Raw genomic sequence first — 13,633 nt, forward strand, 5'->3', positions numbered from 1 at the left:
ACCTTTTCTGAGCCTCCGAGCGTTCATGGCCAACCGCTGGGGCCTGCACCCACGCATTCCATCCTTCGCCCAAGCTCCTCGGATCCAAGTCCTCCAGGCAGCCAGAGGAGCAGTCTGGACGGGATTGACGCGGCAGCGGCCACAAAGGGCTCCTCAAGTGACCAGCAGCAGCCAGAGCGCTTAAAGGCAGCCCTGCTGAAGCCGCCGGGCACAGAAGCAACAGGAAGCGATGGCCAGAGCAGTACTGCTGCTTCGTCGACCGCGTCACCGCGGATAACGGGATCGAAGTCTCTGCTCAAGAGCACAGGCACGTCGAGGAACCCGTCGCCGTCGCCCACGGGCGATCGTACGCGCATCGTGGGCAAGGGAGGCTACGGCGGCCGAAAGGGAGGGCCCTCAATGACGTCGAAGCGGACCAGCTCGAGTGGCGGTCTCAGCGATGTCGACATGCGCCCTGGATACGAGCGCAAGGTCGGCTTTGATACGATGAGGGATGCCGACGAGACCAACAGCGGCAGCTTTAGCTTCACCTTGCAGGTGGGTTTCTTGCACTTTCCACGTTGCACTGATCATAAGATCCTCGATGAGGACGGCAGCAACAATGGCTGACTCTGTACGCGTGTCATCGGTGATGTGGTTGCAGGTCAAATCGATTGGATACCTGCGGACAAAGAATACCCGGACATTCATGTGCGCAGTCGATGACAACTCCTACAGCGAGAGAGCGCTCGAGTGGCTCGTAGATGGCCTCGTCGAAGATGGAGACGAGGTTGTGGCGCTCAGAGTGCTCGAGGGGGATGCTGATGGTGGGTGGAATTGGTCGCAAAACACTTCGTGTAAGGGGAGTCTCAAGCATTGAAGCGTGTTCTCCACGACAGAGATCGATCAAGACGAGGCAAGAGAAGAGGCGCGCGAGCTGATGGCAAGCATCGTCCAGCTCAATGACGAGGTGCAAGATCGATCGGTGAGTGTGAAGTCCTTCTCCAGCCATCTTACAGAAATGCGCGTTGACAAGCCCGTTCAGATCTCCATCGTCGTCGAGTTCGTCGCTGGTCGAGTCACGAGCACCATCCTGCGCCTCATTCATATGTACCGGCCCGACAGCTTGACAGTCGGCACAAAGGGCAAGACCATGAGCGCGTTTCAGAAGATGCTCGGTGGTGCTTCCATGGGCAGCTGTAGCCGGTGAGGTTGACCTTGGTGTCATTTGTCCCACTTATCACCTTAATTGACGTGCTCAATCCGGCCCCTCTCATGCCCGCAGTGACATTCTCAATCGCTCGCCAGTGCCCGTCGTCATTGTCCGTCCCGAGGCAAAGGTCCGGAAGCACCTTGCGAAACGGGCAAACGATCCAAAGAGGCGAAGCTACCACGACCTCGTCTCCATGTCTAGAGAGGACAGCCTGCCTTTGACCGTCGGCTCTCGGCACAAGAGTGCAATTCGACGGGCCAAGAAGTCATGAATGGCCCTGATTTTCCCATCTGCAATCTCATATGGGGCAAATAGATTTGCAATGTAATCGTCAGTCACCCTTTTCTCCCCCCGTTCTGCCTGCTTTGTACTGTACCCTCGATCAGCCAGGCTTGCTTTGTTTCCGTGGAGCCTGTGGAACGGCGCAAAACGGCGGGGGGAAACCGTTGGCTCGGTCGGCCGCGTCGCACACGCTTCGCACTCCGCGGTGGAGGAGCCGAGCGAACAGCCCAAAAAAAGTTTTTGACTCATCCTTCCAACCGTGCGCGCGGCCGAAAGAGGGAGGGTCAGGGACGTTGCCTCAATCTTCCTATCCCTGCGCCAGCCTCGTGTGAGAAGAAGCCCGAAGAAGAAGAAGAAGAAGCAGAAGGAGAGGAATGATCCTCGCTCGAACGAGGCTGCAGCTTCTTCCTCGCTCCCCCACTCTTATCTTCTCCTCCAACACCACCAGTACACTCTTTGCCGGGAAAGATATCGCTAGAATGGCACCTGCCGCAACGATGACGAGGTCAGCGACGATGAGCAGCAGTGCGACACACGCGTCTCCTTCTGCCCCGCCAAAGGCGCCCATCCACGTCGAGCCCTTTGTCCTGCCCTCGATCGGTGGCGTCGACAAGGATGGGATCAGCGTGGCCGAGGCGCGCGAGAACATCAAGCGCGATCTGCGCAGCGACACGGCCACGATTCCCACGCCAGAGATGGCAACGGCCATGGCCGAGGCCAGCGTGGGCGACAACGTCATGAATGTGAGTGCGCCGTCCAGTGTCATTTCTCTTGGCATGGAAGAAAGCTGACACAATGCCGTCTGGCGATGACGCCTCTCTAGGAGGATTTGACGACTGCTTCCTTCGAGGCCAGCGTCGCTTCCCTGTGCGGAAAGGAGGCGGGCCTTTACGTGCCCAGCGGCACGCTCTCCAACCAGCTCTGCCTCCGCACCTGGCTGCTCCAGCCGCCCTATGCGGTCATCTGCGACTACCGGGCCCACATTCACCGGCACGAGGCCGGTGGCGTAGCCTACCACTCTGGCGCTGCAGTCGAGCTCATCCAGCCGTCCAACGGCGCCTACCTTCGCTGGGTCGACATCGAGCCGCAGATTGCGCTCGACGACGGCGACGTCCACGCAGCGCCCACCAAGATTGTCTCGCTCGAAAACACGCTCCAAGGCACTATCCTGCCCCAGGAGGAGATTCTCACCATTCGGAGGGGCCTCGACGAGCTCAAAGCTCAGGGCCACGACATTAAGCTCCACCTCGACGGTGCCAGGCTGTGGAACGTGTCTGCTGCGACGGGCAAGTCGATGAAGGAGCTCTGCGAGCCCTTTGACAGCGTCAGCCTCTGCTTCAGCAAGGGTCTCGGCGCCCCCATTGGCAGGTGAGTGGGCTTGACTTGACGATTCTACCTCCCCCCATTGCTGACCTCAAGCTGAACACTTTACGATAACGGCAGCATGATGCTGGGCCCACAAGCGCTCATTCGCAAGGCCCACCACTTCCGAAAGCTCTTTGGTGCCGGCATGCGCCAGTCTGGCTTCATCGCTGCTGCCGCCCGCGTCGCCCTGACGTCGCACTTTCACAAGCTCGCATACACGCACGAACTTGCGCGCTGGACCGCCAATGCGCTCGAGCAGCTCGGCGTGCGCATCACCATGCCCGTTGACACCAACATGGTCTTTATCGACACCACGCCCCTGGGCTTTGATGCACGCATGCTCGTCGAGCGCGCCCAGGCGGAAAGGGGCATCAAGCTCGGCGGTGCCAGGCTCGTGGTCCACCACCAGATTGTGCCCGAGACGATGAGCGACCTCGTCCAGATTGTCGCGCAGCTCAAGGCAGAGAACGAGGGCGTCAAGCTGGAGAGCAAGGGAAAGAGCGATGGCTACCCATCGATGGCGACGAGAAAGTAATGGGGATTGCCTGCCAGCCTTGCCCGTTGCATTGTACTTAATAGATCACCAACATCATCATCCATTCTGTTCTGAAGAAAGAGAGTGACAATGTGTTTCTTGCAAGCAGGAAGAGGGCCACGATAGCAGAGAGCCACGATGACACGAAGAGAAAGGGAGGGGAACCAGAGCCCGGCCGACTGCCCGTGTCGAGCGAATGAGCTTAATTTTCCGCTGCGTCGTCGTTCCTTATCAGGTCTCCCGTCCCGCTCTAATTTTTCCTTCATCGTCACACCGCAAGCGCCTCGGACCCCACCTTGAATACCGGCGCTGAAATTCGGGCTAACAATGACGACTCCGCTCCCCTGTGCTGCGCAGACAGCCCCTCAGGACGGTCCGCCGATCCCACCCAACGCCGCTCGCTTGCCCCAGGTGAGCATTGCCCCTCATCTTCTCTGGGCCCCTTTCCCCTGTTCCTGCACTTGCCCCTCTTGCTCCTCGTCACTGACCGCCCAACGACCAACAGACGAAGCAGCTCGATGCGCTCTTGACCATTATTCGCGACGAATCGACGAGCCGGTCCGACTTTATCTTTTACTCTGACCGCATCATCCGGCTCCTCGTCGAAGAAGGCAAGTGCTCCTTTCCACCTACCTTCTCTCTCTCTTGTGCTTCTTCCCTGACGCTGACGTTGGGCGCGACACAGGTCTCAACCACCTGCCGACGCTCGAAAAGACGGTCAATACGCCGACGGGCCTTCCTTACACGGGCGTCTCGTTCCAGGGCAGAATCTGCGGCGTCTCGATCCTGCGCGCGGGCGAGGCTATGGAGAGCGGCCTGAGAGAGTGCTGCAGAAGCGTCAGGATCGGCAAGATCCTGTGAGTCTTGAGAAAGAGATTCTCGGCCTGGTCAATCTTGGTGAAGAAATGGCACTGACGATGAGCGCGGAAAATAACAGGATTCAGAGGGACGAGGAGACGTCGCAACCAAAGCTCTGTGCGTCTTTTTGTCTCTGCTTCTCGCAAATTCACACAAGCCGCTCTGCCCGCTGACTGAGAAGATATCTCGAGAACAGTCTATGCGAAGCTCCCGGAAGACATTGCCGACCGATGGGTCCTCCTCTTGGACCCCATGCTTGGTAAGCTATACTTTTCCCCCACCCCTGGTAGTCTCCGCAGCGGCGAAGTGTTAGCTGACGCACCTTGTGCTTCATCAGCCACGGGAGGCTCGGCACTGCAGGCCATCGAGGTGCTGATCAAACACGGCGTCAGCCCGCAGAGGATCCTCTTTCTGAATCTCGTCGCCAGCCCAGAGGGCCTCGACAACGTCTGGAGAAAGTGAGTCTCACCCCACCGTTCTCTGGGTTATTGTTCCCTCCCAGGCTGAGAAGAGCTCTTCTTTTGCGCACGGCCGACTAGATTTCCAGACGTGCGTGTCATTAGCGCTTGGGTCGATGAGGGGCTCGACGAGCGCAACTACATCGTACCCGGCCTGGGTGACTTTGGGAACCGGTACTGGAGCGAGTGAAGTTGTTTGCAGCATGCAAGATGAAAATGGCTCAGCAAGGCACGCAAGCAAAGGCAAAGGGACAGCAGGGACACTTTCCATTGACAGTGCAGATGAAAAGCAGACGAGATTAGCGAGAGTGCCAAAAAAGCAAGTGTACATAAACCACACAAATACAAAGGAATCAACAACAACAGTGTAGGAAGAGCTTCTCGTGCGAGCCAAGAGGTGGAGCGGGGTTGCCTACTGTTTCAAGGGCAGAAAGTTGCCCACGATGAGGCAAGGGATGCTCCAGGCATCTCTCCGGATCGTGAATGAGAAGCAGCACGGGATATGACGCACGTCCGTCTCCTTCTGGGAGTTTTGGGCGGCGGCGACTGGGCCTGGCGTCGAGTTGAGCGAAGCGTCCACCTTCCCATGATTTGGCGTTGCGGTTCCAGAAACGTTGAGAGATGCCTCTCCGCTGGCACGGCCACTGCCCAGACCTTGACCTGCATTACGTTCACTACCAGCGCCGCCATCGGCGCTAATCGACGATGAAAAGACCTCAGACGATGATGACTCGGTCGACGAGGTCTTTGCTCTCGTTTTGAGAACGCACGACGTCAGGACGGCCTTTTGACCAGGGTCAAACGAAACAGCGCCGTACTTTTCCCAATAGTTGACCGCCGACTCTTCCTCCATGAGCTCGTAGATGGTGCAACGACCCTCGCGCAGCGCCTCGATGCCCACACCCACGAGCTCGGCAAACTCCTTATTGCCCTTGTAAATCTCCCCGGTCCGGCGCCAGAGGCAGGCGGGGATGCCCTGGGTGGAAAAGACGCGGTCATAGTCGAGCAAAAGTCTTTCGAATGCCTCTTCGATGTAGATAAGGTCGACGTTGGTCAGAGATTGGGCCACAGCCTGGAGAGTGTGTCAGCCTTCTCTCTGGAGGCGTGTGAAAGTTGAAAGGAGCACCCACCCGAAATGCAGGTCGGAACACAGAGAGCGGTTTGAGGATCCGCCTTCGAGACGCTTGCGACGCACTGTAATCGGAGATACAGTCTGTCAGCTCGTTATCTTTCGAGTCATCTCTTGATGCGCTCACTTTTGCTCCATCCATCGATTCAGCCGAGCATAGCTGGTGGTTCAAGGTCAGCACATGCAGCCAAGCAGCAGTCAAATAGAAGGCACCAACCCATTGACGTGATTGTAAGGTCTCAGCAATCCGGCATCGTACTTTGCTTGAATGACCTTGCCCAGGCGTTCGTCCCTTGTCCCGTCATTTTGGTCGGCGGCCGTCAAGAAGAACTTTTCCGTTTTTGTGTTGAAGCCCTTGAGCGAGGAACCGTAGGCGCCCGGCGCTGCGTCTGAGATGCTGGCGCCTCGAGTCGCACGCACTTGCTTGGATGAATCAGCGCCGTCCTCCGCGCCGCTCTGCTGCCAGAGCTGAGGAGCAGCCGTTGTCTGCGCGGGTGGAGCGGAGGTGCTTGCGGCGGACGACGACGCGTCGGGAGGCGGCGCGGCGCCCTTGAAGCCGCTGCTGGGCACGCGAGAAAGTGCCGTGTCATTTGACGACGTCAGGGCAGCCAGCGAAGGCGCAGAGGAAGGGGTAGAAGACAGACCCGGTGGCGGAGTGGGAAAGGCTGAGCCGTCGAGCGACTCGAGAAATTCGCTGAGGATGTTGTATTCGTTGCCCCCCGCTACGTCACCGCTCGCGCCCATCCCTTCGCCATTTCCACCTCCGAGACCGAGGAAGCCCGCGCCTCCAAGGACAGAGCCGCTACCGAGGCCCCAGAGTGATGAAGGGTTTGTCGACGCCGAAGGCGCCAGATTTGGGCCGAGGCTGAGGGACAGATCGCCAGAGGGCGTCATGGCTGAGCCGACGAATGTCCCAGAAGGTCCACGGGGCCCGACGGCGCCCATGCTGGAAAAGGGCGAGGCCGAAGAATACGGGCCACCCATTTCGGCCTTGTATGGTGACACAAATGGTGGGCTCGCGGCATACGCGCCCGGTGCTGGCCCCGGCGCGGATCCCGGTCCCGACGAGGCCATGGCGACGGGGTGAGAGACGTTCACCGGCCCATTCTCCTCCTTGATACCCCCCGTGTGTGGGGCGGTTGAAGAGGCAGACAATTTGTTCGAGCTTGACGACGAAGCGTGGCCGGCTGAGCCCCTAGACGTTGACTCATCGTGACAGAGGTGGCCGATATCCCTCTTGATGCTGTTCCAACAGCTGGGGTTAGCTATCTCTTGCTCTCGGTGACTTCGCTGTGGTCAGAACACCCTCTACTCACCAGCGCTTGCACGGCCGCCCTTCGTCGCATGTCATGTGGCTTCGGCGACAGTAGATGCACGCCGTGCCCACCTTGCGCCTCTTTGTCGAAGACGAAGAGGAACCAGATTCGCCCTTGTGCGGTGACGAGCCATCGCCATTCTTTGGATGAGCGCCAGCCGGCTTGCTCTCTTCCGACTGCCTCTGCGGCTGCTTCTGCGCAGCCGGTGTCATGGTGGATGTCGATGCTGCTCACGGCAACGACGACGGGAAACAACAAAAGACGCACCGCCTGATCGGACGAGGACAGGAATAAGAAGAGGGAACCGGCTGGGCGGGAGTTGCGCTTTGGCCTCTGGAGCAACTCTCACGCTTCTTTTTTTTTTTCTCACGTGGCCTGAATTTCCGATTTCCCCGCATCAAGATCTGGTGAATGTTGAAAGAGGCAATCGCTGCCTCCTCTCTCTCAGCCTGCCTTTGATAGACAGGTCTCTTACTCTCTCTTCTTTCTCGTCGTGAGGCGGCAGGCGAAAGATGTCCAAGTTCGGACCGAGTCGGCTCAACAAGGCTCTTGCAGGGCTCTTCTGCATGAGTCTCTGGCGCAAAGGCGGGCTGTGCTGCAACATCAACTGCTCCTGCTTCAACGACGTCGAGTCGCCCGAGGCAGAGAGGCACCGTGCCGAGGCGTGAGTAACACTCCTCTATCCCTCAATGCTTCTCGTCCTCACCTCCGCCTTCTGCTATTCTACTATCTTCAGCGCACGTTGGCAATATCGCAGCGAAAAGAATGCGGCCCGACAGGAGAGTCGGGCGCAGAGGGCCGATAGGAAACGGGAGAGACGGGCTGCACGAAGTACGCCCAAGGGCTCTTTCAAGGGTGCACAGACTCCAGCTGCAAACGAAGAGGGCGCCCCTTCAGCGCCCCAGGCGACATCTTCACCGAATCCCATCGATGGTGAGAGGCCTGCGCCTGAGCATCCGGGTGGAGAGGCTGCTGCAGCTAGCAATGCCGGTGTTCAGGAGGATGCCGAGCTGCCAGAGGAAGGTGCTGTCGATGTGAAGCAGCGCCCAGCGGCTGGAAGCAGGCGCAGCAGCAGGCGGGTGGCCAAGGAGGAGCGCCGCAAGGCGAAGCGAGCAAGCAAGCAGCAGAGGAAGAGCTCCAGGTCATCGACGCCTGGAGCCTGATCGCTCATTTGTTTTCTTTTTGATATCCAGGTGCACAACGCCCTTCATAGAGATTGGTCTAGCTGCAATGCAATGAACTTTATACCAGGTGCACTCATAGCACTGAGCCAGACAGACGCTTGCGACAACCCAACGCGCGACGGGATACCACATTGCTCCCGATTGAAACTTCATCATCGTCTATGCTGGCGTGGTTGGTCATTCGTCTGGAATTCTCATTCTGTACATCTTTGCCGCGCTTTGCCGTCTTTGCAGCTGCCATCACGAGTGTGTGAGGGCAGTCCTTGGCTTCTTTTGTTCCTGTCGTTCCATGGCATTGTCATTGGCACGGTATTTGTTCGGTCTTCTCCACTTTGGTGCGCGTCCCATGTGGCACGAGCCGTTCACTTTTCAACGGGGGGACATGACCAAGTGACAGACGCTTGATTTCCCCCCGCAAATCGCCTTCATCCGCCCACGGCTGGCTACACCTTCTTTACCACCACCCACCCAACCCACCCCTCGACGGTAAGGCAAGGCAAGGCAAGGCAAGAGCATCGAAACAGGATGGAGTCACAGATGCGATCCGAGGCCGAAAAGGCCCTCGAGACCCAGCCCGACATGCAGTGCGAGGGCTTTGAGTCGAGCAGGGTGAGAGTCATGAATCTGGCGCAAACGATGAAGGTGGGCTGAATCAGTATTCCCAAGGTGTTTGCCCTGACGAAGCAGATGCTCGACAACCCGCCGCCGGACTCGACGGCGACGCGGAAGCGGCTGCTGCGGAGCATCAATGCCATCTTTCTCTTTGTCATCCACCCCTCTGCGCCGCTGGATGCGTCGAACCCGCGCACGCGGCCGTCCAAGGGCCAGAGCGGCGGCGCGCTCCGGCCAGCCTACTGGCACGCCGACTTGCGGTCCAAGGGCACGATTGCGCGCGGGCAGCCGCCCAAGACGGTGCTGGGCCGCAAGCGTCGGGCCGATGTCACCATCGAGTGCCTCGACCGCGACTTTGTCGACATGGCCACGGGCAAGCGCCACGCCTCGGCACTCTTCAACGGCGGCCGCATCAAGATCAAGGGCTCCATCGACCTCGCCCTCCGCATCGCAGAGCTCATCTCCTACGAGCGCTCCAAGATCTACGGCACCGTTCCGGGCGCCCCCAGCGCTGCCCAGTCCATCACCTCGCGCGAGGAGGAGGACTACAGCGACGGCGCCCCCGCGCCCGTGTCTGACTTTAAGCCACAGGGCGTCAAGGCCCGGCTGTAGGCAGTAGCCAGCTGCTGGCTTTGTTAAACGGAATACATTATTTTGGCTTGCAGGCAATTCTTGTTTGCTTGTTTGTTCGGACAGCGAGGCTGTCTGCGACGATTTCATTATCGTAATCGTGAAGAACTTTCAATGTGATCCCGTACGAGTGTCGCTGCACTTGTCACTGATCACCGCAGCAGTGCCCTTCTCGCAGCACAGGAAGATTAGAATAGAACATCTTGGGAACACATCTTGGGAATACATCTAGGCCACATCGAAAGAAATCAAGAGCATTTACTTCATGACCAGGAACAGGACCGAGCCAACGGCGGCAGCGACGAGGCTGCCCAAGACGGCAAAGACGCCCGCAGCACCAGCGCCACTCCGCGTCGCAAAGAGCGACGGCACAAAGATGGCGAGGAGGACCCGGAGTGGGCCGGCGCTCGTGTCTGGCTTGGCCGCTTCGTCCTGGCCGAGGTAGGCGAGCATGCCGTTGTGCCACAGCGTCTGCCAGCCAGCGCCGAGGATCTTGATGGGGAGCAGGCCCAGGACACCGGCACCGGGCACCGTGTATGCGGGCGGGCTCGCGTGCGCCTCGTCCGAGTCGGCCACGCTGGCGTTGAGGATGTAGTCTGGCAGGTCTGGATGCACGCAGGCGGGCCGGCCGATGCCCACGCCATCGATGGCACCCGTCTCGAGGGCAGAGGCCATGCCGCCGCGCGTGCGCAGGCCGCCCGTGACGATGATCTTCATGCCGCTGCCTTGGGGCAGCACCCCCCGGGCACGCTTGGCAAATGTCGCAAAGAGCGCCTCCCTCTTTCGCGTCCGGTCGCTGACCTTGACCGAGGCCTTGTTCTCGATTGACGCCTGCTCCTGCTTCTGTCCCTTGAGCTTGGCCGTCTCTGCGTCGGCGTCGAAGCCGTCGGTGAGGAACGACGGGTTCTCGTAGTTGCCGCCACTGACCTCGACAAAGTCGCACATGCCCGTCTCGGCGAGCCACTTTACATTCTCCAGCGCGTCCTCCTCGGTGAGGCCGCCCTGGATGTAGTCGCTCGAGTTGAGCTTGACGCCCACGGCAAAGTCGCGGGGCACCTTTGCGCGGACGGCCTCGACCATCTCGAGGAGAAGCCGGGCACGGTTGCGAGAGCTGCCCCCGTAGGCGTCCGTTCGCGTGTTGGTCCGAGGCGAGAGAAAGGCGGCAAGCTGGTAACCGTGCGAGGCGTGCAGCTCAACACCATCAAAGCCCGCGGCCGCCATGAGCTGCGAGGCATCAGCAAAGCGCTGGATGAGCCAATGGATCTGGTCAACCGTCATGGCCGAGGGCACGCCCCAGAGCAGCCAGTCGAGCGGCTTTCCCACGACGCCCAGGTCCTTTGCCGTCTTCATGGGAATGGCCGAAGGGGCCAGTGATGGCTTCCAGGGTGCTCGGCCCGAGCCGCGCAGCGACTGGCGACCGGCGTGAACGAGCTGGACGATGGCGAGGGGCTTGTTGCCCGTTGAGGTGCTACTTTCGCCCTCGATGCCCTTGCAGACCTTTGCATAGGCCTTGAACCTCTTGACCAGATCTTCATTCTCGAGAAAGGGAGGCTCAGGCAGGGCCATATCGAAGGGAAGGCCGAGATGGGTCGAGTCGACGCAGACGTTCCCCGTGATGATGATGCCCCACTGCGATTTGGCCCAGTGCCGGTACAGCCGCAAGATCCGCTCCGTCGGTGCTGAGCCACCAAAGTGGCCCATCATTTCCTCCATTGGCGCCTGGAGCCCCCTGTCAGCCAAATAGTCCTCCCTTCCTTTCATCGTGTGGCTTCCCCGCAAACGAGAATAAAACTCACCTTGACGAGCCGGTTCGGCGCCACGCGCCCACAGGGCAGCTCCAATGGCTGCGACAGCAGCGCAACGCCAGATGGCACCGATCCAGCAGCGGGCTTTCCGCCCTTTCCGTTCTCGACTTGCATGCTGCTTTGCTAATTGGTGGTGATGGTGGTGCTTTCGCGAGCCAAAATCACTCGCTGACGAATCCCACCCAGGCTGAGGCGAGCGAAGCAAACGTCCGAACAAACGCATCTTTCAAACGGTAAAAATTGCAGCCCGATTCCCGATAAAGATTTCTCGATGCTAAGACGCAGTCCTAATTTGTAAATTGGGTGTGCGCGCTTGATGAAGACAGGCAGCAGCAAGATGATGATGGGTGACAGCAGGAGCCGTGATGGAGTGGATCTTAGTAGCTTGGCACCGCAATAAGCCCTGATGCTACACCCAGCCACCCTCGCCCGAGGCCACGGCTTCGTCTGCAGCCGCCTCCAATGCCTCGAGCTGCCAGGCATCGCCGCCAACGAAGTCCCGTGAGAGCGAAGCCAGTGATTGCGATGCATCAATCGCCAGGCTGTTCAGATGCTCGGCTCTGAAGTTGTCAAGTTAGCTCATTATCGCACGATGCTGAAGTAGCATGAACTCACGAAAAGTAGCCGGACTCGACGAGGCTGATGAGGGGCTCCACAGTCGCGTCGAGGTACGCCTGCACGACAACTTCCTCGTTTGACGACTCTGCATATTCTTTCAATCGATCCCTCGTCACGGCAAGCCAGTCCAGCGGTCGATCCTGCAGTCCCTTGATCGTCAATTGGGAGACATGCATCGCCAGTTCCCAGCTGCGATAGAGCGGTCTCGACAGCATCCTTCGGAACAGCAGCCGCATCGTGTCTAGTGTCCATCCCCGATCAGCCTCAGTGCTCGTAGTTGACGGAGCGAGAGAGGATACCAGAACGGGACAAAGCGTGGAGATGGTCCAACCGGATTCTGGCGAGGGATCGGACCATGTCGTCACACGGTCATACACTGTCGCAACGACGAGCTCAAGAAGGATGATGAGCAGGGAACGCATGGCCGTCTCGGTGTCCGCGTCGACAAGAAGCCTTGCTCCTGGTCCTGAAAGTGCTCTTCTTCCCTCTTGCGGAGGTGTCAGGTCGGTTTGCGACAGCAAAGAGGCTATTTCGCCCTCTGGATCCACATAGCTCTCCCTGGTGGAAGACATGGTCGTCAATCGAGCGTCTACAGGAAGGAATACAGCTGGAACCACTCACATGTACATTCCCTCGTCGAATCTCTCGTCGTCCCGAGCCAAGTGATCGGCTAGTTTTTTCTCTTCGCTAGAGTCCGATTGGAAGCACTCGTGAAGCCGCGAGTTCGTGCCTTCTTCGATCGATGGCGGCATTGGCATCGAGAGTGACTTTCCAATGGCAGCAGTCGCAGCAGCCCCTTCCTCTGCTATTGTTGCCTCCGCATCTGTATCTGGCGCATTCATCATCTCGACTCCCCGCTGGAGCATCGCAAGCCCTTCGAGCCGCTGCGCTTCTTCGCCAGCACCGGGAAAGACCTGCGCCTTGAGCCTGTCCAGTCCAGCCACCTCCTCGTCGCGGCTCGCCTTCAGCAGGCTGACCCGTAGCCCATCGCCTGTCCTGCTGACGTCGACTGCGCGCTGCTGCTGCTGCTCAGAAGGATAGGATCCTCCCACAAAAGTGCCCGGTGCAAAGACGAGAGGGAGGTAGTAGGGAGGGCATGTCAGGCCAAAGATTTGCTCCTGGCGCCCTCCTTGCTGCTGCTGCTGGTGCGGTGCTGCCTCGCTCGCGTCCAATACCACCTTGACGTCTTCGAGGCGGAACTCCGAGGGAAGGCGGACATCCAGGTGGACGTGCTGTGCCGTCTGCGAGGCCTCGAAGTAAGGCACGTTCATTGCTGCTTCATTGCCGTTGCGTTGCGCAAAGGAATAAACAAACGCAGCTGCAGGAAGAAATGAACTCCACTCGAAGGAGAAAAAAAATTGGCGGCCGGCCGAGAAGAAGTGCGCTCAGGCCAACACCGAATATTTGCGACTTGATCGAGTCCGACAAAGAAGAAAGCACTCGGTGACTAAACGGACTGTTGTAGGGAAGTGTTGTTCGAATCGACAACGTCGTGCAAGCAAACGTCGCACGTGTGAAGCTTGATTCGAACTCTTGCTCGGCTCTGTCCGCTTCGGCATCGTTCGCGATTCGACGAGCGACGCACTGCGCACGGTCACTCAACCAATGACGAGCTGAGTGGTACTGCAAAGAAGCAGGCATTGAATCGA

General features: G+C 59.0%; 8 protein-coding genes across 8 annotated transcripts; 5 read left to right on the top strand and 3 right to left on the bottom strand.

Moving 5' to 3' along the window:
* Positions 1 to 267: 267 nt before the first annotated feature.
* On the top strand, positions 268 to 1,463 carry FA10DRAFT_228812 (hypothetical protein; the record flags this gene model as incomplete). The annotated part of the gene is made up of 5 exons (XM_025518769.1): positions 268 to 537; positions 644 to 806; positions 879 to 964; positions 1,025 to 1,185; positions 1,265 to 1,463. Coding segments are annotated over 5 exons (879 nt in total), but the record flags the coding sequence as incomplete, so codon positions are not given.
* A 526-nt stretch (positions 1,464 to 1,989) lies between these two features.
* FA10DRAFT_228693 (hypothetical protein) lies at positions 1,990 to 3,374 on the top strand (the record flags this gene model as incomplete). The annotated part of the gene is made up of 3 exons (XM_025518761.1): positions 1,990 to 2,217; positions 2,298 to 2,842; positions 2,918 to 3,374. 3 exons carry the CDS (start codon positions 1,990 to 1,992, stop codon positions 3,372 to 3,374), a joined length of 1,230 nt encoding a protein of 409 aa, XP_025379556.1.
* Positions 3,375 to 3,608: 234 nt separating this feature from the next.
* On the top strand, positions 3,609 to 5,064 carry FA10DRAFT_266139 (PRTase-like protein). Its single transcript, XM_025521375.1, has 7 exons — positions 3,609 to 3,785; positions 3,880 to 3,985; positions 4,060 to 4,231; positions 4,312 to 4,349; positions 4,429 to 4,491; positions 4,570 to 4,690; positions 4,772 to 5,064. Exons 1-7 carry the CDS (start codon positions 3,702 to 3,704, stop codon positions 4,878 to 4,880), a joined length of 693 nt encoding a protein of 230 aa, XP_025379557.1. The 5' UTR covers positions 3,609 to 3,701; the 3' UTR covers positions 4,881 to 5,064.
* Positions 5,065 to 5,102: 38 nt separating this feature from the next.
* Positions 5,103 to 7,347, bottom strand: FA10DRAFT_227813 (hypothetical protein; the record flags this gene model as incomplete). Its single annotated transcript, XM_025518727.1, has 8 exons — positions 5,103 to 5,210; positions 5,406 to 5,762; positions 5,821 to 5,884; positions 5,947 to 5,979; positions 6,037 to 6,208; positions 6,464 to 6,684; positions 6,973 to 7,062; positions 7,136 to 7,347. The coding sequence occupies 8 exons, from the start codon at positions 7,345 to 7,347 to the stop codon at positions 5,103 to 5,105; spliced, it is 1,257 nt and encodes a 418-aa protein (XP_025379558.1).
* Positions 7,348 to 7,571: 224 nt separating this feature from the next.
* Positions 7,572 to 8,386, top strand: FA10DRAFT_278923 (hypothetical protein). The gene is made up of 2 exons (XM_025523501.1): positions 7,572 to 7,799; positions 7,872 to 8,386. The coding sequence occupies exons 1-2, from the start codon at positions 7,648 to 7,650 to the stop codon at positions 8,296 to 8,298; spliced, it is 579 nt and encodes a 192-aa protein (XP_025379559.1). The 5' UTR covers positions 7,572 to 7,647; the 3' UTR covers positions 8,299 to 8,386.
* A 401-nt stretch (positions 8,387 to 8,787) lies between these two features.
* On the top strand, positions 8,788 to 9,738 carry FA10DRAFT_91101 (hypothetical protein). The gene is made up of 2 exons (XM_025525773.1): positions 8,788 to 8,928; positions 8,986 to 9,738. The coding sequence occupies exons 1-2, from the start codon at positions 8,845 to 8,847 to the stop codon at positions 9,541 to 9,543; spliced, it is 642 nt and encodes a 213-aa protein (XP_025379560.1). The 5' UTR covers positions 8,788 to 8,844; the 3' UTR covers positions 9,544 to 9,738.
* On the bottom strand, positions 9,644 to 11,560 carry FA10DRAFT_239937 (FMN-linked oxidoreductase). Its single transcript, XM_025519194.1, has 2 exons — positions 11,358 to 11,560; positions 9,644 to 11,280 (listed from the first exon to the last, which is right to left on the bottom strand). Exons 1-2 carry the CDS (start codon positions 11,478 to 11,480, stop codon positions 9,820 to 9,822), a joined length of 1,584 nt encoding a protein of 527 aa, XP_025379561.1. The 5' UTR covers positions 11,481 to 11,560; the 3' UTR covers positions 9,644 to 9,819.
* Positions 11,561 to 11,590: 30 nt separating this feature from the next.
* Positions 11,591 to 13,458, bottom strand: FA10DRAFT_266143 (hypothetical protein). Its single transcript, XM_025521376.1, has 3 exons — positions 12,606 to 13,458; positions 11,982 to 12,542; positions 11,591 to 11,926 (listed from the first exon to the last, which is right to left on the bottom strand). The coding sequence occupies exons 1-3, from the start codon at positions 13,253 to 13,255 to the stop codon at positions 11,776 to 11,778; spliced, it is 1,362 nt and encodes a 453-aa protein (XP_025379562.1). The 5' UTR covers positions 13,256 to 13,458; the 3' UTR covers positions 11,591 to 11,775.
* Between the last annotated feature and the right edge of the window lie 175 nt (positions 13,459 to 13,633).

This window comes from Acaromyces ingoldii, assembly GCF_003144295.1.
Source record: "Acaromyces ingoldii strain MCA 4198 unplaced genomic scaffold FA10scaffold_2, whole genome shotgun sequence".
Lineage (NCBI taxonomy): Eukaryota > Fungi > Basidiomycota > Exobasidiomycetes > Exobasidiales > Cryptobasidiaceae > Acaromyces > Acaromyces ingoldii.